This window comes from Telmatherina bonti (genome assembly GCF_933228915.1).
Source record: "Telmatherina bonti genome assembly, chromosome: 7".
NCBI classification, from domain to species: Eukaryota; Metazoa; Chordata; class Actinopteri; order Atheriniformes; family Telmatherinidae; genus Telmatherina; species Telmatherina bonti.
The window spans coordinates 4,225,333-4,246,648 of NC_136625.1; the positions used below are offsets into that span (position 1 = coordinate 4,225,333).

Sequence of the window (21,316 nt, forward strand, 5' to 3'; positions counted from 1 at the left end):
ACCCCCTTGTACGAGCTGTCCGGTCCCTGTACGACAGGTGTCAGAGCTTGGTCCACATTGCCGGTAGTAAGTCGGATTCGTTCCCGGTGAGGGTTGGACACCGCCAAGGCCGCCCTTTATCACCGATTCTGTTCATAACTTATATGGACAGAATTTCTAGGTGCTGCCGAGGTCTTGAGGGGATCCGGCTTGGTGGTCTCAGGATTGGGTCTCTGCTTTTTGCAGATGACGTGGTCCTGTTGGCTTCATCTGGTCATGATCTCCAGCTCTCGCTTGAGCGATTCGCGGCCGAGTGTGAAGCGGCTGGGATGAGAATCAGCACCTCCAAATCTGAGACCATTGTCCTCAGTCGGAATAGGGTGGATAGACCTCTCCGGGTCGGGAGTCAGGTCCTGCCTCAAGTGGAGGAGTTTAAATATCTTGGGGTCTTGTTCACGAGTGAGGGAAGGATGGAGCGCGAGATGGACAGACGGATCGGTGCGGCGTCTGCAGTAATGCGGACTCTGCACCGGTCTGTCGTGGTGAAGAAGGAGCTGAGCCAGAAGGCGAGGCTCTCGATTTACCAGTCGATCTATGTTCCTACCCTGACCTATGGTCATGAGCTGTGGGTCGTGACCGAAGGAACAAGATCTCGTATATAGGCGGCTGAAAGGAGTTTCCTCCACAGGGTGGCCGGGCTCACCCTTAGAGATAGGGTGAGGAGCTCGGTCATCCGGGAGGAGATCAGAGTAGAGCCGCTGCTCCTCCGCATCGAGAGGAACCAGTTGAGGTGGCTCGGGCATCTGGTCAGGATGCCTCCTGGACCTCCCTGGTGAGGTGTTCCAGGCACGTCCCTCTGGGAGGAGACCCCGGTGAAGACCCAGGACACGCTGGAGGGATTATATCTCTCGGCTGGCCTGGGAACGCCTCGGGATCCCCCCGCAGAGTTGGCAAATGTGGCTGGGGAGAGGGAAGTCTGGGCTTCCCTGCTTAGGCTGCTGCCCCCGCGACCCGACCCTGGATAAGCGGCAGAAGATGGATGGATGGGTGGATGGACAATAATGTTCACATAAACAGATTTGGTATCGGCAAATATTGGTATCAGATCATAACTCCCAAAAAGTGGATCGGTGCATTGATATTTGTAATCTATTTCTGACATTTATATCTAATTTCTGACATGTTTCCATCCCTTTATGGTCTGTCTTCAGTGTCAAAATGGACACCAGGAAGCAGAAGAATAAGAACTGATCATCTAAATCATTTTAACCATGTTTATATTAGAACTGTGAAACACTTGAGATGTCACAAAATTTTAAAGACACACTGCAGAACTTTTGCTATTTTCCTGTCAGCGCCTCCTCCAAACTCAGCCTCCATCATGAATCCTACCTGACCTGTTAGCCAGCAGAAGTCAATGATAACTCTCGTCTTTCACGGATGTGAAAGTTTTATCATGTTGGTTTCTCAGCCTCCGGCTGCTGCTGGAGAGCAGCGGCTCTCGAGATGTGCAAGATAGAACACGTCCAGGAGGCGGTGTTTTAAGGTCAGAAAGTTACAGAATGCATCTTGAAAGTTCACAATACATAAAAAAAAGATTGTTATGATGTTAAATCACATGGAAATAAAAGGTAAAATCTCCTTAAAAACGTTCTTTTTGTTTTTTTAAACATTTTGTAAAAGGGACAAATAAAAGGGCATTTTGTACCAGTTTATCTAGGTTTGGGTTTTAAAGGGTAAAATAATTGCTTAAATAATATTTTGTTTTGTTCTTAACACCAGTTAGGTTTTTCTGATTTTCCTTTTTGTGCTGATTTGACTTTTTTTTAAATTATTTTTTTAAATCGCATCCTGTGCTTTTATACCTTGTTTCTTGTTTATAATGTTTTTATTTTGAAAGAAAACACTTCAGTGAAGTGTTGTTTTAAGGTGCTGTATGAACACAGTGGAGTTACAACTGAGGCTGCAGCATCATTTTCCTCCAAATGGACCAGAGTTCTGATCCGGATCGGACCTTCCAGGTGTTTCCTACCTGCAGTTTTCCAGCTGATGTCCAGCAGTCTGCGCTGACGACCCATCTCTTCTTCGATGGTTTTTTCAAACTCTGTGAATATTTCTTCAGCAGCAGCAGTTAGTCTCGCGCTGATAAACTCTCTCAGATGCTGAACTGAAGACATTGTTGCTGAAACTCTGAAACATTCAGCTGGAACCAGACAACACCACTGTTTCCTCACTGCATTCACCGGGAGAAGCTAACGGCGCTGGTAGCTAGCGGCTTGCTGACTTCCGGTTGGTGTCACACTAAAAGGTTCCGGGTGAGGAGGAAGATGAACTTTATTATTCCGCCTTGTTTGTGGCTACATGATTTAATTCAGAAATGCTTTGAAAAATGAACTCAGTCTATTTAACAAAAGCTTAAAATTGATTAAAAAATGTCCAAGCAACAAACTGTATGCTCTTCTTGATAAATATGACCTAAATGAATCCCTCACAAAATTATCATTTCATTATTTATTTTCATTCTTACTTTTCTATAATATATACATGACACTTTTTGGTTAATTTTCTTTAACAAGATGTACTAACTCGATATCTACCTCCATCCTAGACTCTTCTACATTTTATCAAAAGGTAAAATTGACAACAACAAAAAAAAAACCAAAAACAAAAACCTATTTGTTTGACATTTTCATGTCAATTATTTTCATGGGTTCTGAAGAAGATATACCAAGAAAAGGTGTGATTTCCTGTTCTGGAGAATGTGAATCGGTTATTCGCTTTGTATTCAGTGTACGTATCGGTCTATTGTTACAATAAAGCTTTATTTTTTTTTTTTTAAATTGTATTTTCCACCATCTCCTGGTCATTTGGCTTTTTGTTGTACAGTTAATTTGGACCATAAACAATTTGGGAACAGACAAAAACCAAACAGACAAAAGTATTATTTACTTTAGATTTCAGAGAACAACTGGTCCACGCAGCTAGCAGGTTATTTACTTTCGGTTGGTCTCACAGTAAAACCTGACACCCCCACACCCTCCTCCCCTTCCCTTCCCAAATCCTATAAAGCCTTCTCTCTACCTGCTGCAGCTCCCAGTTCCTCATCACTGCAGAAATGAGGTCTCTGTTCATGTTGGTGCTGCTGGCTGCTGTGTGTCTTGGTATGAACACAACGCTGTTTCTTTCATATCAGTCCAACACTGACGTGATTCTTTATCTGCACACTGATGCTGTTTGTTGTGTTTTACAGAATGCAGAGGACAAACGGACAACGTCCTGCAAGCAGAAGGAGACGTGGCTGCTGCTGAAGGACAGACAGCAACTCTCAGCTGTCTCTACAACACCAGTTCATCCAATCATTACCTTTACTGGTACAGACAGGATGGAGACAACGGCCCCAGATTCATCCTGATGCGAGTCAGACTGGATGATGGAAACACTGAAGAAGAGTTCAAGGAGAGATTTTCTTCAATGCTGGATTCCAGCCTCAGATCAGTTCCTCTGAAGATCCAGAAGCTTCAGCTGTCTGACTCTGCTGTGTACTACTGTGCTCTGCGGCCCACAGTGACAGGAAACAGCAAAACTCTGTAGAAAAACCTTTGGAGCAAAGACAATGCAATACTCCACAACGTCCACTAGAGGGCCTCACACACTGTTCCACTTCTATGGTTTGTCAGGATTCAGTCTGGCTTCTTTGTTCAGGTGGAAAGAAAGTAAACAGAGTTTCTGCTGCATCATTAAACTGGAATGAAGTTGTAGTTTTAGTACTTTAGTACAAGCATTAAAAACTATTTACTCAATAATACATGATTAAGTATGAAAGAATGAGGAATGATAAATAATATGTTAAATAAAACCAGGATTCAGGACATTCTGTAATTTTATATCTTGACAACAATAAATTATATTTTATAAAAAGTCTCATGACGCGACAGCAGACACACTGACACACAACTACAGTGATCAGAACATGTTTATTTTATCACAGCAGGATATAAAAGATGAAAAAAATTCCAATTAATTCCTTTAAAATAAATTCACACACATATACATGTGCATACATGTATGTCATTTTCATACATACACACTTATATATACATATACACCCATCCATCTTCTGCCGCTTTTCCGGGGTCGGGTCGCGGGGGCAGCAGCCTAAGCAGAGAAGTCCAGACTTCCATCTCCCCAGCCACATTTGCCAACTCTGCGGGGGGATCCCGAGGAGTAGCCAGGCCAGCCGAGAGATATAATCCCTCCGGTCCCTTCAGTCACGACCCACAGCTCATGACCATAGGTGAGGGAAGGAATGTAGATCGACTGGTAAATGGAGAGCTTCGCCTTCTGGCTCAGCTCCTTCTTCACCACGACAGACCGGCGCAGAGTCCGCATTACTGCAGACGCCGCACCGATCCGTCTGTCCATCTCGCGCTCCATCCTTCCCTCACTTGTGAACAAGACCCCGAGATATTTAAACTCCTCCACTTGAGGCAGGACCTGACTCCCGACCCGGAGAGGACAATCCACCCTATTCCGGCTGAGGACCATGGTCTCAGATTTGGAGGTGCTGATTCTCATCCCAGCCGCTTCACACTCGGCTGCGAATCGCTCAAGCGAGAGCTGGAGATCATGACCAGATGAAGCCAACAGGACCACGTCATCTGCAAAAAGCAGGGATCCAATCCTGAGGCCACCAAGTCGGATCCCCTCAACACCTCGGCTGCACCTAGAAATTCTGTCCATATAAGTTATGAACAGAATCGGTGATAAAGGGCAGCCTTGGCGGAGTCCAACCCTCACTGGAAATGAATCCGACTTACTACCGGCAATGTGGACCAAGCTCTGACACCTGTCGTACAGGGACCGGACAGCTCGTACAAGGGGGTCCGGTACCCCATACTCCCGGAGTACCCCCCACAGGAGCCCCCGGGGGACACGGTGGAATGCCTCCTCCAGGTCGACAGAGAACATGTAGAGTGGTTGGGCAAACTCCCATGCCCCCTCCAGGACCCCAAAGAGGGTATAGAGCTGGTCCACTGTTCCGCGACCAGGACGAAAACCACACTGCTCCTCCTCAATCCGGGATTCGACTATCCGACGGACCCTCCTCTCCAGGACCCCTGAATAGACCTTACCAGGGAGGCTGAGGAGTGTGATTCCCCTGTAATTGGAACACACCCTCCGGTCCCCCTTCTTAAAAAGGGGGACCACCACCCCAGTCTGCCAGTCCAGAGGCACTGTCCCCGATGTCCACGCGATGCTGCAGAGGCGTGTCAGCCAGGACAGCCCCACAGCATCCAGAGCCTTAAGGAACTCCGGGCGGATCTCACCCACCCCCAGGGCCTTGCCGCCAAGGAGCTTTTTGACCACCTCAGCGACTTCAGCCCCAGAGATAGGAGAGTCCACCCCTGAGTCCCCCAGCTCTGCTTCCTCATCGGACGTGTTGGTAGGATTAAGGAGGTCTTCGAAGTATTCCCTCCACGACCCACTATATCCCGAGTTGAGGTCAGCAGCTCCCCACCTCCACTGTACACAGTATTGATGGAGCACTGCTTCCCCCTCCTGAGCCGCCGGATGTTGGCCCATGATCGCCTCGAAGCCGTCCGGAAGTCTTTCTCCATGGCCACGCCAAACTCCTCCCATGCCCGAGTTGTTGCTTTGGCGATAGCCAAAGCCGCATTCCGCTTAGCCTGTCGGTACCCATCAGCTGCCTCCAGAGTCCCACAGGCCAAGAAGGCCCGATAGGACTCATTCTTCAGCTTGACGGCATCCCTCACTGCTGGTGCCCACCAACGAGTCCTGGGATTACCGGCACGACAGGCACCAACGACCTTACAGCCACAGCTCCGGCTGGCCACCTCAGCAATATATTATATATGTATGAATATCAAATCAAAGAGACATGTCCAGGTAACTACAGTCTGGCAGTAGACTGGATCCTGATGCAAACATCTGGTTCCGAACGTGAAGAACAGAGTCTGACAGCTTTGCCACGATTGGTTTGTTTTGTGAAAAGGCGGACCACCTTAACGAACCCACTGGAGGTTCCATCCAACAATACATCGTTGTTTGATTTTCACGCTCAGACTTGATGTCAGAAAAGCTCTTTCAGAGTCCTGCTGTGACTTTTCTCGTGACAAACCAGATTATTATGTCGACTGAAGCGTTTCCCGCAGGTCTGGCAGCCAAACGGTTTCTCTCCGGTGTGCGTCCGCATGTGACGCAGCAAATCCGACTTCTGAGTGAAAGACTTTCCGCAGGTCTGGCAGGAGAACGGCTTCTCTCCGGTGTGAGTCCGCATGTGTCTCAACAAGGAGCATTTTAAGCTGAAAGATTTTCCACACACCTGGCAGGAATGCGGCTTCTCGCCTGTGTGACTCCTGACATGAACCGTTAGCGCGCTTCTGTCCGGGAATATTGTCCCGCAGGTTCTGCAGGAATACTGATGAAGACTTTCCAGCGAGGAGGGGTTAAAAACTTGTCTTCTGCTAGTATAAGAGAAGCAGAACTGGTCCGCATCACAGCCGCCTTCGAGCACAGAGTTTCCCTCATCGTTTGGCTTCAGATCTGCTGGTCCCGAGGCTTCGTCCAGGGCTCCGTCACCATGACAGGCGTTGGAGGGGATCTGGTCTCTGTGTGGTTCTGGATCGCTGGGAGCTGCAGGAAATGAACGCCTCTCGGCCTCGTCGTCCTGACTGCTCCAGAGTTCCTCCTCTTCCTCTTTAATATGTCCGGACTCTGGTGTCTCCTGGTCTGGATCTGGGCTGCAGAGCTGCTGGGCATCTTGAAAAGCCTCCTCGTCCTTACAGCAGAACTGACGCGGGACTTCTGGAGAGGAAAAGGGACACAAAACGCGGGTCGTGAACACATGGAGGGAATTCTTACAGAAAAACATTCACTATTAACCAAGTCGTACTGAGGTAAAGTTAGTTTGATATTTGATATTCAACAGATATTCTGACACCAAGTCTCATCCTGGAGCCAGGCCTGAAGTTGGAGCATCAAGGCAAGTGCCTGGTGGCCAAGCCTTTGCTCATGGGGCCCGGTTGGGCCCGGCCTGATAGGGCAGCATGTCCCTCTAACCCTGATTTGGGCTCATCATGCACTGGCAGAGCCGTATTGGTTGGGTGTGATGCGAGCTTGTTGGCAGCGGAAGGCGGGTAGCCTGGTGGTCTGATTCTTGGCCACAGAAACTAGCTTTAGGGACCTGCAACATCACCTCTGTGGTGGGGAAGGAAACTGAGTTCGTAGGCGAGGTTGAACGGTGCCGGCTAGATGTAGTTGGACTCATATCAATACACGGCTTGGGCTCTGGAGCCAGTACCCTCAAGAAGGGCTGGATGTTCTTTCAGTCTGAAGCTGCTCCCAGTGAGAGTTGCCGAGCATTTGTGGGCATTCTCATTACACCCCGATCCACTTGTCAATACCAGACTCTATCTCTCCCTTACTTGTAAAAAAGACCGGAAGGTACTTGAACTCCTACACTTGGGACAAGACCTCAATTCTGACCTGGAAAGGAGACTCCACCCTTTTCCAGATGATGACCATGGTCTCAGATCTAGAGGTGTTGATCCTCATCCCAGCCACTTCACACTTGGTTGTAGGTAACTGCAGCAATAGCTGGAGATCACGATCACATAAAGCCAACATAACCACACCGTTTGCAACCCAATCTTCAGGCCACCCAGTCAGATCCCCTCAACATCTTGGCTGTACATAGAAATTCTGTCCATAAAGGGGATGAACAGAATCGGTCATAAAAGCAGCCTTGACAAAGTCAAACCCTAAATGGAAACTGAATCTGACTTACTGCCACCAATGCGGATGCTAACTGTACAGGGGACTAGACAGCCCCACAACATCCAGAGTCCTGCCACTGAGCCTTTTTTTTTAAACCACCTCAGTGACTTCAGCCCTGGAGAAACGACAGCCCACCTATGAGTTCCCCAGCTTTGCTTCCTCTTTGGTAGACGTGTTCGTGGGATTAAGGAGGTCTTTAAAGTATTCCCTCCACCAACCCACAATGTCCCAAGTCAAGGTCAGCAGCTCAGCAGCTCCTCATCCCCACTTTACACTGTATTGACAGAGCACTGCTTCCCCCTACTGAGATGCCGGATGGTGGACCAGAATTCCCTTGTAGCATTTTGAAAGTTATTCTTCGCTGGCCTCTTGAAAATCCTTACATGCTCAAGTTTTAGTCAGTGACCACCAAAGCCACATTCCACTTACCCTGCCAATACTCATCAGCTGCCTTTAGACTCCCACAGGCAATAAAATACCCAGTAGGACTCCTTATTCATCTTGACAGCCTCACTCATGGCTGCGTCCACCAATGAGTTGTGGGATTACTGCCATGACAAGCAACCACCATATGGTCACAGGTCTAGCTGGTTGACTCACCAATAGAGGCATGGAACATAGTCCACTTGGACTCAATAACCCCTGCCTCACTTGGGACATAGCTGAAGTTCTACCGGAGGTGCGAGTTCTCTCTATATGGGACTCTGCCAGATGTTCCCGGCAGAACCTCACAATACATTTGGGCCTACAAGCCTGACAAGCATCTTCCGTGACCTTTTGAGCTAACTCACCAACAGGCAGTGATCGGTTGACAGCACCACTCCTCTCTTCACCTGAGTGTTTAGGACATGCAGCCTGATGATACAACTATGAAGTTGATCATTGAACTGTTGCATAGAGGGTCCCGGTGCCAAGTGCATGTATGGACAGTCTTGTATGGAGTGTGGTATTGACAAGGGGATTGGGGGGCGGGGGGGGGGGGGGGGGGGGTGTATTCCCACACATGCTCAGAGCCTCTCACTGGGAGCAGCTTCAGAGTGAAAGAACATCCAGCCCTTCTTGAGGGTACTGGTTCCAGAGCCCAAGCCATGTATTGAGGTGAGTCAAACTATATCTAGCCGGAACTGTTCAACCTCGCCTACCAACTCAGTTTCCTTCCCCACCACAGAGGTGACGTTGCAGGTCCCTAAAGCTAGTTTCTGCGGCCGAGAATCAGACCACCAGGGTCCCTGCTTTCCGCTGCCAACAAGCTCGCATCACACCCAACCAATACGGCTCTGCCAGTGCATGGTGAGCCCAAAGCATGGCAGGAGGGACATGCTGCCCTATCAGGCCGGGCCCAACCGGGCCCCAAGAGCAAAGGCCTGGCCACCAGGCACTTGCCTTGATGCTCCGACTTCAGGTCTGGCTCCAGAAGGGAGTCAGTCACCTGCATCCAGGCGAGGGAAACCTTATACGAATGTGCAATGTAAAACATGTAGCGGGACTGGATGAGCAAATAGGTAGTGAATTGAGGTGTGTAGGTCACATGACTAAAAAGCTATTGAGCTTTAACATATTAAAAAAATTATATTAAATGATACAAGATGAAAATTAAGAAAATAAAGGCTGTGCGACATGTAGCAGGAGTAGCTAATTAAATGTTAGATAGTTTAAAATTGTTTTGACATTTATAGCTTCTGTGGTTTTGGTGATTGTTATTTTTAAATTCTACTGTCGGTAATTTGCTAACGGTCCCTAACTGTCGGCCGGTGGTGAAGACGCTGAAGGGAAACTGGCTGTCACAACCCCACAACAAAGCAGCGTAGGGTCGGCAATGTATAACGAGGAGACTGGATGTTCGAATACAGATGGAAGGCATAAAGTTGGTAAGACACTGTGCATCTTAACCCCACGACGAAGCTGCTTCGTGTCGGGAGAGACTGGGTGTCAAATATCTGTTGAATAACAAACATCAAACTAACTTTACCTCGGTACCACGTGGTTAAATCTGACGTCGAGGTGAAAACATCTCCAGAAAAGCTGATCACCATGGAGACAAACCAGTTTTTACTCACAGGTCCGGAATTTTAGTTCGGCTTTGATGGAAAACAGCAGAAGTTTTTAAATAACTCCGTTTCACATGACTGTAAACAAACATTGTGGGACGTTTGCAGCTCAGACCAGAGTTCTGATCCGAATCGGCCCTTCCAGGTGTTTCCTACATGCAGCTTTCCAGCAGGACCAGAGTTCTGATCCGGATCGGCCCTTCCAGGTGTTTCCTACATGCAGCTTTCCAGCAGGACCAGAGTTCTGATCCGGATCGGACCTTCCAGGTGTTTCCTACCTGCAGTTTTCCAGCTGATGTCCAGCAGTCTGCGCTGACGATCCATCTCTTCTTCGATGGTTTTTTCAAACTCTGTGAATATTTCTTCAGCAGCAGCAGTTAGTCTCGCGCTGATAAACTCTCTCAGATGCTGAACTGAAGACATTGTTGCTGAAACTCTGAAACATTCAGCTGGAACCAGACAACACCACTGTTTCCTCGCTGTATTCACCGGGAGATGCTAACGGCGCTGCTAGCTAACGGCTTGCTACTTCCGGTTGGTGTCACACTAAAAGGTTCCGGGTGAGGAGGAAGATGAACTTTATTATTCCGCCTTGTTTGTGGCGACATGATTTACTTCAGAAAATGCTTTGAAAAATGAACTCAGTCTATTTAACAAAAGCTTAAAATTGATTAAAAAATGTCCAAGCAACAAACTGTATGCTCTTCTTGATAAATATGACCTAAATGAATCCCGATCCCTTACAAAATTATTGTGGTGGTTAATATTTGGCCTCACACACAAGGAGCTATTATTGTGAAGGAGTTCCGCTTAAGAGGAGGAAGTTGCTGTTTGTCCGCCTAGATCGCTCTTGCTCTCTTGTCCAGAAAAAAAAAGGTGGAAGAAATAAAGCGCCAGACTCAAGCTGCTTCCGTCTCGCTTTTCACTATCTTCCACATTATCATTTTATTATTTATTTTCATTCTTACTTTTCTATAATTTATCCATAAAACATTTTTGGAAAGTTTCTTTCACAACATATATCAACTCGATATCTACCTCCATCCTAGACTCTTCTACATTTTGTCAAAAGGTAAAATTGATAATAATAATAATAAAAAAAAAAAATTGTTTGACATTTTCATGTCAATTATTTTCATTGGTTCTGAAGAAGATATACCAAGAAGAGGTGTGATTTCCTGTTCTGGAGAATGTGAATCGGTTATTCGCTTTGTATTCAGTGTACGTATCAGTCTTTTGTTACAATAAAGCTTTATTTTTTAAAAAAGTGTATTTTCCACCATCTCCTGGTCATTTGGCTTTTTGTTGTACAGTTAATTTGGACCATAAACAATTTGGGAACAGACAAAAACCAAACAGACAAAAGTATTATTTACTTTAGATTTCAGAGAACAACTGGTCCACGCAGCTAGCAGGTTATTTACTTTCGGTTGGTCTCACAGTAAAACCTGACACCCCCACACCCTCCTCCCCTTCCCTTCCCAAATCCTATAAAGCCTTCTCTCTACCTGCTGCAGCTCCCAGTTCCTCATCACTGCAGAAATGAGGTCTCTGTTCATGTCGGTGCTGCTGGCTGCTGTGTGTCTTGGTATGAACACAACGCTGTTTCTTTCATATCAGTCCAACACTGACATGATTCTTTATCTGCACACTGATGCTGTTTGTTGTGTTTTACAGAATGCAGAGGACAAACGGACAACGTCCTGCAAGCAGAAGGAGACGTGGCTGCTGCTGAAGGACAGACAGCAACTCTCAGCTGTCTCTACAACACCAGTTCACACAGTCCTTACCTTTACTGGTACAGACAGGATGGAGACAACGGCCCCAGATTCATCCTGAGCCGCTTTAAGATCGGAGAAGGAGAAACGGTGGATAAGGAGAAATTTTCTTCAACGCTGGATTCCAGCCTCAGATCAGTTGATCTGAAGATCCAGAAGCTTCAGCTGTCTGACTCTGCTGTGTACTACTGTGCTCTGCGGCCCACAGTGACAGGAAACAGCAAAACGCTGTACAAAAACCTTTGGCGCAAAGACAATGCAATACTCCACAACGTCCACTAGAGGGCCTCACACACTGTTCCACTTCTATGGTTTGTCAGGATTCAGTGTGGCTTCTTTGTTCAGGTGGAAAGAAAGTAAACAGAGTTTCTGCTGCATCATTAAACTGGAATGAAGTTGTAGTTTTAGTACTTTAGTACAAGCATAAAAAACTATTTACTCAATAATACATGATTAAGTATGAAAGAATGAGGAATGATAAATAATTTGTTAAATAAAACCAGGATTCAGGACATTCTGTAGTTTTATATAAAAAATAATAATCAACAATGAATTTTTTTCTATAAAAAGTCTCATTACACAACAGCAGACACACTGACACACAAATCCAGTCATCAGAACATGTTTATTTTATTACATGCAGGAGATATAAGCATTAAAAAATTAAAACTAATTCCTTTAAAATAAATTTCATTCACACACATATACATGTGCATACATGTATATTATTTTCATACATACACACACACACACATATATATATACACGTGTACACATATATATATATATACATGGACATATTCTCCAGGTTTTGGATGTTTCTTGCTGCAGAACACCTGATTCTGACTGAAGGGTCAAACGCTTGTGCAGCACGTCAACTCGTGGCTGTTGAGGAGAGTTAATCTGGATCAGGTGTGTTGGAGCCGGGAGACGTGTAAACTCTGCAGGTCTCCCTGTGTGGGACCTGTGATGGCCTGGAGACATGTCCAGGTAACTACAGTCTGGCAGTAGACTGGATCCTGATGCAAACATCTGGTTCCGAACGTGAAGAACTGAGTCTGACAGCTTTGTGATGTTTGGTTTTCTGAAAAGGTGGACCACCTCCACGAACCCGCTGGAGGTTCCGTCCAACGATACACTGTTGTCTGACTTTCATGCTCAGACTTGATGTCAGAAAAGTTCTTTCAGAGTCCTGCTGTGACTTTTCATGTGACAAAGCAGGTAGTTCTGCCGACTGAAACCTTTCCCGCAGGTGTTGCAGGAAAACGGTTTCTCGCCCGTGTGAGACCTCACGTGACAGACCAGATTATTATGTCGACTGAAGCGTTTCCCGCAGATCTGGCAGGAGAACGGCTTCTCTCCGGTGTGAATCCTCATGTGACAAACCAGAGAGCTGTCCTGGTTGAAGCGTTTCCCGCAGGTCTGGCAGCCAAACGGTTTCTCTCCGGTGTGCGTCCGCATGTGACGCAGCAAATCCGACTTCTGAGTGAAAGACTTTCCGCAGGTCTGGCAGGAGAACGGCTTCTCTCCGGTGTGAGTCCGCATGTGTCTCAACAAGGAGCATTTTAAGCTGAAAGATTTTCCACACACCTGGCAGGAATGCGGCTTCTCGCCTGTGTGACTCCTGACATGAACCGTTAGCGCGCTTCTGTCCGGGAATATTGTCCCGCAGGTTCTGCAGGAATACTGATGAAGACTTTCCAGCGAGGAGGGGTTAAAAACTTGTCTTCTGCTTGTATAAGAGAAGCAGAACTGGTCCGCATCACAGCCGCCTTCGAGCACAGAGTTTCCCTCATCGTTTGGCTTCAGATCTGCTGGTCCCGAGGCTTCGTCCAGGGCTCCGTCACCATGACAGGCGTTGGAGGGGATCTGGTCTCTGTGTAGTTCTGGATCGCTGGGAGCTGCAGGAAATGAACGCCTCTCGGCCTCGTCGTCCTGACTGCTCCAGAGTTCCTCCTCTTCCTCTTTAATATGTCCGGACTCTGGTGTCTCCTGGTCTGGATCTGGGCTGCAGAGCTGCTGGGCATCTTGAAAAGCCTCCTCGTCCTTACAGCAGAACTGACGCGGGACTTCTGGAGAGGAAAAGGGACACAAAACGCGGGTCGTGAACACATGGAGGGAATTCTTACAGAAAAACATTCACTATTAACCACGTGGATAAATCTGACTGTTATGGTGTTGAATATTGCGGGTGTCCCTGAACGTTACATGTAGTACCACCCCTTGCCTACAGTTGGCGTAGGAGGAATGGTATGCTGACTTAATAAAGTGAACCACAGAACATGGTTGAAGACTGGCTGTGTGCATTTATTAATCTCACTGAGTAAACAAAATATTACATGATGTCAGAAACCTGGCAAACCTGCAGCAGTTCCGATCATTTCCAAGATGGATTTACCAAGCGAGCCGATGGTGCGCATGGAGTGGGACTCCCCTAATCTACCCTACAGTAGCCAGGGATCAAGTTTAACTCTGGAGAAAGCCATTGACATTGCACGTTCACACAAAGTTGCACAAGACCAGTTAAAAACAATGGTGGGGCCGCGCTCTGGTGCGTAAACAAACATGGTGGCACACGCAGTTTTTTCCGAAGGCAAAGGACCCCCGCACAAACACGAAAAAGCAGACCACGCTAAGTATAGCAGCAAATGTTATGCTCGATTTAAGACATGTGCACGGTGTGCACAGCCTCACAGTGACAAAGGTCCCAAATGTAAAAAATGCGACAACTTGAACCACTTTGCCAAGGCATGTCGCTCAGAGCGGCCTCATATGCCAAACTCAGTGTATGCTGTCGAGCCTGACTGCTCATGTGAACCTGAAGAGCTATTTATAGACTCTGTGACAAAGCTAAACAAAGGAGAGACAAATGAACAGGCATTGGCAGATGTTGAAGTTGTCTCCCAGCAGCAATGCGTTAGATTCAAGCAGGACACTGGAGCCACAGCCAACATCATCCTGGTAAAGCTCTTTAAAAATGTTGAGCTAAAACCAGCCACACCCCCGTTATCTGGTTACGGCAGTGAGAAACTGGACATTAAGGGCTCCTGTCAGCTGAAATGCAGACGTAAAGGCATTGCCAGAAACTTTGAGTTTGACGTCGTGGAAATGGCAGTGCCTCCCATCTTAGGTCTAAGAGCACGCTTGGACATGAATCTGGTGCAGATAGTTCTGTCAGTAGAATGCATCAGCATAATGGAGGAGTTTGCAGACATACTTCAGGGCATCGGAAAGTTTCCAGGAGAATGCATGCATATAGATCCATTGGCTGTTCCGGTTGTATATCCACCGTGTAGGATACCATTCACGCTGCGGGACTGCCTAAAACAGGAACTGGATGCAGTGAAGAAAGATGGTATTATTACCAAAGGGACTGAGCCTATGGACTGGAGGAACGGGCTGGTAGTCGCTGGAAAACCCCGCACAGGAAAGCTAAAAGTGTGACTCGAACAACAAGATCTCAACAAAGCAATTAAAAGACCACACTATCGACTCCCAACATTGGATGACATCACCCCAAACTGGCTGGAGCTCAATACTTCAGTGTTTTAGATACACGCTCAGGATACTGGGCTATTAAACTGGCACACGAATCTTCAACGCTCACCACCGCAGTCTTCGGGAGACATCGCTTTCTCCGTCTCCCCTTTGGCATCATATCTGCTCAGAACTTTTTCCAACGGAAAATCGACGAGACATAAGAAGGGCTCGACAGCGGGGTATCAATGGTGGATGACATCCTGGTGTTTGGCAAAACTAAGGAAGAGCATGACACCAATCTGCTTGCCATGTTGGAACGCACAAGGGAATGTGGGGTCTGTCTAAACCCAGAGAAAAGTGTGATATGTGCAACAGAACTCAGTTATTTTGGACACAGGCTCACATGTGAAGGAATCCAGCCAGACCCAAAGAAAATCCAGGCAATTAAGGACATGCTGCAACCTGAGAACAAAGTAGAGCTTGAGACAGTGCTGGGCATGGCAAACTACCTGGTCAGATTTGCTCCATGTTTGTCTGAGGTTAAGCTCCACTTCACCAACTGCTGAAGCAGGATTCAGAGTTCATCTGGGACAAGGGTCATGATAAAAACAGATGCAAGAGCTCATCACAAGGGAGCCAGGTCCTCTGCTCTGCTACTATGACCCCTCAAAAGAACTTCAACTACAAGTCGATGGATCAAAGCACGGGCTCGGAGCAGTTCTGATGCAGGAAGGGCGCCCGGTGGCGTACACCTCCAAGTCACTTACATCAACCGAGGTAAATTAGGCAAATAGGAAAGGAACTCTTTGCTGTGTTGTTTGGCTGCAAGCGTTTCCATGCTTATATCTATGGCAGGAAAGTCACTGTCGAGTCAGATCATAAACCACTGGAATCCATCCAGCGAAGGCCCATCTCCAGTGCCCCCGCACGCCTGCAGTGGATGATCTTGCAACTACAGAGATATGACACTGAGCTCCAACATCGTCCAGGTAAAGACATCCCTGTGGCTGACATGCTGTCAAGAAAGCCACTCAATGATTTTGACAGCATGTTGATTGAAGGTATGGACGAACAAGTCCACTCTGTCCTGCGCAGCCTGCCAGTGAGTGACAGAAAGCTCACAGAAATCAAACCGAAAATGACCCCCAGCTTTCACTAAGCAGACAGTGATGGCCGAAGAAACGGAAGAGATGCCCACCTACCCTTTGGGACTACTGGAACTTCAGAGATGAAATAACACACTCTGATGGCATGATATTTAAAGAGGAAAAATTGTAATTCCCTCAATCTTAAGGAGCAACATGCTAGAGCGCATCCACACAGGACACTTGGGCATTGAGAGGAGTAAGCAAAGAGCCAGAGACATCCTTGTTTGGCCCGGCATGGGGAAAGACATCACCACCCAAACCCAGAAGAAGAAAAGAACCCCTCATCTCTCACGAGATCCCAGAGACCGTTGGTACCAACGTGGCACCAACATGGCACCAACATGGCAGACCGTTGGTACTGACATGTTTACAAGGAAGACTACCTTGTGGTGGTAGACTACTACAGCCGTTACTTTGAGCTGGAAAGGTTACACTCAACCACAGCAAGACCAGTTATAAGGAAGCTGAAGGTCATGTTTTCCAGGCATGAAGTGCCTGAGAAACTTACCTCCAACAACGGGGTCCAGTACAGTTCGCAGGAATTCACAGCATTTGTAGCATCCTGGGACTTCGAACATGCCACATCAAGCCCCTATCACCCACAAAGTAATGGGCTAGCTGAATGGACTGTGAGAACAGCCAATCTATCCTACTTAGCTACCCCCCAGATATATCTGTACCAGCAGGAAAATGGGCGGTGCAAACCTGCTGTTGTCCTGGAGCCAGCAGGCACAGATCGATTGTTCCGAATCTGCACCAGCGAGGGACAAACTTACCGACACAATCGCCGACACCTCATCAGAGACTCCCTTGCTCCACCTGATCCAAAACAGGTCACTGACAACACTGAACCGCAGGATCCATTACTGGGCCAGGTCCCAGTAAAGAGCAGCGATGGAAATGAGCTGACAGACAGTGTTCCAGTTCAATTCAATTCAACTTTATTTATATAGCTTATTTATACTTTATTTATACAGCGTCAAGTCACGGCGCGGTTACGACTAGATCAGGTCTTGTGTTCAAACCCAGGTTAATTCTTAACCTGTGAAACCGTTCTTGTAAAATGCTGTTGGAATGCTTGTGTTCAGTATACAGATGGTGGAAATATGTATTACTACAATAGCAACAAGTATTACCCATCTGGATCTGCCGCTGCGGTGGGGGGAAGGTAGAGGGGTCCAGGACCAAGATAGTTGGGGATGGGGGGTGCCTGTGTGTGTATGGGGGAGTGTAGTGGTACATGAATGTATGGGGGGGGTAGGGGTGTGTGTATGGGGGAGTGTAGTGGTACATGAATGTATGGGGGGGTAGGGGTGTGTGTATGGGGGAGTGTAGTGGTACATGAATATATGGGGGGGTAGGGGTGTGTGTATGGGGGAGTGTAGTGGTACATGAATGTATGGGGGGGTAGGGGTGTGTGTATGGGGGAGTGTAGTGGTACATGAATGTATGGGGGGGTAGGGGTGTGTGTATGGGGGAGTGTAGTGGTACATGAATGTATGGGGGGGGGTAGGGGTGTGTGTATGGGGGAGTGTAGTGGTACATGAATGTATGGGGGGGTAGGGGTGTGTGTATGGGGGAGTGTAGTGGTACATGAATGTATGGGGGGGTAGGGGTGTGTGTATGGGGGAGTGTAGTGGTACATGAATGTATGGGGGGGTAGGGGTGTGTGTATGGGGGAGTGTAGTGGTACATGAATGTATGGGGGGGGGGGGGTAGGGGTGTGTGTATGGGGGAGTGTGTTGGGGCATGTATGTGTGGGAGTGTAGGTGTGTGTGTGTATAGATGTATGTAGGTGTGTGTGTGTGTGTAGATGTGTGTGTATACCAGGCTGATGGTGAGGGGGTGTGAATGTGTTGGTGTGTAAAGGAGGAGGGAATGTAACGTGTCTCTGGGTGGGGGTGTCTCCTGGGGGTGTGGGGGCGGTGGGCCCTTGGTCTGTCTCTCCTTCTGCCGCCCCTCCTCTTCCTTGCCTTGGCGTTGGGAGGTGGACACGTTGATCTGGATGGTGAGAGAGGCCATCAAGGTGGTCTCCATCGCTGCACCCAGCATCGGTTCACCTCCCAGTTTTAATTACACTTAGTCAACATAACACAAAAAACACACACTGACAACACATGGACATATTTTGGGGGGCGGGCCATGCAGTGTGCGGTGGGCGGGGCTGCTTTGGTGGTCCCGCTCCCAACATGATGTGGTTACTTCTTCCCAATTTTAATTGCAAACAACACACACTTCACAAGGGGGGGGATTGGGGTGGGTGTGGGTATGTCGAAGTGTGCTTGTGTAGAAGGAGGAGTGTGAATGTGGATAGAAGGGGTGTAGGGAGGTGTGTGTGTGTAGAGTGGAGGTGAGTTAGGGGAGTGTGTGATGGGGCGTGTGCGTGAATAAAGGGAAGAATGGGTGATTATAGAGGGAGCGGGGATGTGTGTGTGATGGGGTGTGTGAGTATAAAGAAGGAAGTGTGTGAATGGGGTCTCAGTAGGGGGTGCATGTTGAGGTGTATATAGAGGGAGCTTGTGGGGGGGGGGTTTGAGGTGTGTATGTGTGTATAGGGGAGGGTGTGAGTGGGGGCACGGGGGTAGGAGAGTGTGAGTTTCAGCGTGTGTAAGAGAATGGGTGGATAGGGTGTGTTTAAGGAGGAAGTGTGGATCCGTGAGTGTGTGTGTGTGCATAGTGGGGGGGTCTTGGTGCACTGGGGTGCGGCCTGGCTGCCACTCAGTGGCGGTCTGGGGATCCTGGCCCTCCGATGGTGTGGGGGGGGGTAGTAGCTATCTCTACTAAAAGTTTAGAGATAACTACAAAAAAAACAAACAAATATATATATATATATATATATATATATATATATATATATATATATATATATATATATATCGTCCCCTTAGAATTATAAGGTTCTATCTGACATTTTTGTCAAAATTGAGTTATTTACATATTCTTGTTTCTGGAGCCCTTCTGTACACTGTATCTAATTTTTATAGCATTTGGTCCATTTTTGAGGTTTTTATGAGCAAAAACAGAAGGTTCTATCTGCGATTTCAGTGATTTCTTTGGTGCTAGAAGGTTCTATCTGCTTCTGCCAATCAGAACGTAGACTCCACATTGATCCACCAATCACATTCAAGCTAGCTGCCATGTAGGCTACTGGGGAAAACAGACTGTTCTGATAGCTAAATGAATGAGGAAAAAATGTCATCACGGTTAAAATTTCAGAAAACACTAAAAATGGAAGATGCCCTCACTGAGATTTTTAAAGGCAGAACCAAAACTAAGAGGTAAGGATTTTTTCTCTGGTCTTTTTCTTAATATTTAAACAGTTTAAAAAGACGTTAGCATTGTTAGCTCAGTAGCTAATCTAACTAGCCCTCTGTAGCTATTTTAGTTTTACCTACTTAATTAGATAGAATAATTTGATGAATGAATCTAATTATTAGAACCATGAAATAAATACCCATTAACACAATTATTACTGCTAGTCACTGTGGAATTAATACTTTTGTAAATAAGTTACTCTTTGTAAATGATTATGTTAATGTAGTCAAATGCCCCCTACAGCAATATATAACGATGTTGTTTAATGTTTTTAAAGGAAGAGCACTTGTGAAGGAAAAGGTAAAAGAAATAAAAGACAAAAGAGATGGTTAGAAACTTCACACCAAAAAGCAGAAGAATGTGCCACAACTGAGATGGACAGTTTGGAAATAAAAGATGAGAGAGAGAAAAGGCGCAGAGCACAGCACAGAGAGAAAAAGGCAAGATACAAAAACTGATATCACTAGGATGATCTTAAATATTACATATGACAATAAATACATTATTTTTTTTTTTTTTTTTTTTTTATCTTTGAGGACGATGACGAAGCAGAAGCAGTGGAGACATGGAGGATCTGTGAAGGCCAGTCGTCAGCCATGCCAAAAGATCAGCCTGTACAAACCACTTCAGGTGTTCTGTAAGTCACTGTGATATAAATTTATATGTTAATAATGACTTGCTTGTGTCAGCAATGAATACTGATATTCAACATCTTTAAAGGAACAAGAACAGACATGAAGAACAACATGTAAGAAATAAAACACAAAAGAGAGGATTAGAAACAACGTTACAGCGAAAAGCAAAAGAATGTGACATAGTTGAGATGGACAGCTTGGAAATTAATGATAAAGAAAATAGGCCACAGACAGCACATACAGAAAAGGCAAGATACAGTAATTTGTTGTTAAACTAAAATCACCAAAATGTTTATAAATATTACATATTTGTTGCAATAAGTGCATGATTAAGTTTGTATGTTCATAATTTCAGGACAACTGTGAGGCAAATGAAGTGGAGACACTTGGCATCTTCGAAGACCAGCAAACAGCTCTGGCAGAGGATCAGCTTGAGCATACTATAACAGATCATTTAAAAATAAAAACCAGAAAAAGAGGCTCAAATCCATCCATGTGGAAAACATCTATACGAAAAAAACTTTATCAGGAAGGACAAGAACATGTAAACTCTGCAAAAAAAATGGTTCCAGCCAAGAGAATCACAACACTAAAAGACTGCACAACAGCGTGTAAATTTAAATGCGAACAGAAAGTAACCAAAACTGAAAGAGAGAGGTGTTTTAAGGTGTTCTATCAATTAGACCAAAGTCGTAAGTATGATTACATTGCAATGACAACAGAATGTGGTGTGACAGAAAGGAAAACATGTGAAGCAGTTTCAAGAAGAAAGTTATCCTTTAAATATTTTTTAAATGTTGAAGGCAATAATGTTAGGGTTTGTAAAAAATTTTATCTCAGCACACTGGCTATAAGTCAGAAACCTATTTACAATATGCATTTTAAAAAGAGCCAAAATGGTGTGCCGAAAGAAGACAAAAGAGGAAAGCATCCTAAAAAAAAAGTTGATGAACAACAGAAAGAGCTAGTAAAAAGCCACATTCGTTCTTTCCCAGTTGTCCAATCTCATTACTGTCGTGCAAAGACAGGAAGACACTATTTGGAAGCAGGCCTGAATATCTCTCGAATGTATGGTCTCTACCTTATTCACTGCACCGAAAACAACCACACGCCAGTAAAGGAGTCATACTACCGAT

The 21,316-nt window shown here is 46.2% G+C and overlaps 1 protein-coding gene, 1 long non-coding RNA gene and 1 gene segment (V, D, J or C); 2 read left to right on the forward strand and 1 right to left on the reverse strand.

The window, feature by feature from the left end:
* Window positions 1-3,094: 3,094 nt before the first annotated feature.
* LOC306758087 (T cell receptor alpha variable 38-2/delta variable 8-like) lies at window positions 3,095-3,570 on the forward strand. The segment is given in 2 exons: window positions 3,095-3,140; window positions 3,230-3,570.
* A 2,334-nt stretch (window positions 3,571-5,904) lies between these two features.
* Window positions 5,905-21,316, reverse strand: part of LOC306758088 (uncharacterized protein) — a gene marked incomplete at its 5' end in the record, with an annotated part of 21,699 nt that continues 6,287 nt past the window's right edge. The window contains 3 exons of the mRNA XM_079243303.1: window positions 5,905-6,804; window positions 10,103-10,273; window positions 12,844-13,674. Coding sequence (XP_079099429.1) covers window positions 6,071-6,804; window positions 10,103-10,273; window positions 12,844-13,674 — 1,736 coding nt within the window. The 3' untranslated portion in view covers window positions 5,905-6,070. The remainder of the gene's footprint in view (window positions 6,805-10,102; window positions 10,274-12,843; window positions 13,675-21,316) is intronic.
* The window catches only part of LOC306758788, a 3,194-nt gene continuing 1,069 nt past the window's right edge, over window positions 19,192-21,316 (forward strand). Inside the window, exons 1-4 of one of the 2 annotated variants that reach the window (XR_013771397.1) lie at window positions 19,192-19,508; window positions 19,823-19,985; window positions 20,082-20,182; window positions 20,536-21,316. The exon at window positions 20,536-21,316 is cut by the window's right edge and continues 1,069 nt beyond it. This is a non-coding gene — a long non-coding RNA (uncharacterized lncRNA). Of the gene's footprint in view, window positions 19,509-19,822; window positions 19,986-20,081; window positions 20,183-20,265; window positions 20,499-20,535 lie in introns of those variants that run through there. The other variant, XR_013771398.1, reaches the window with a different exon arrangement.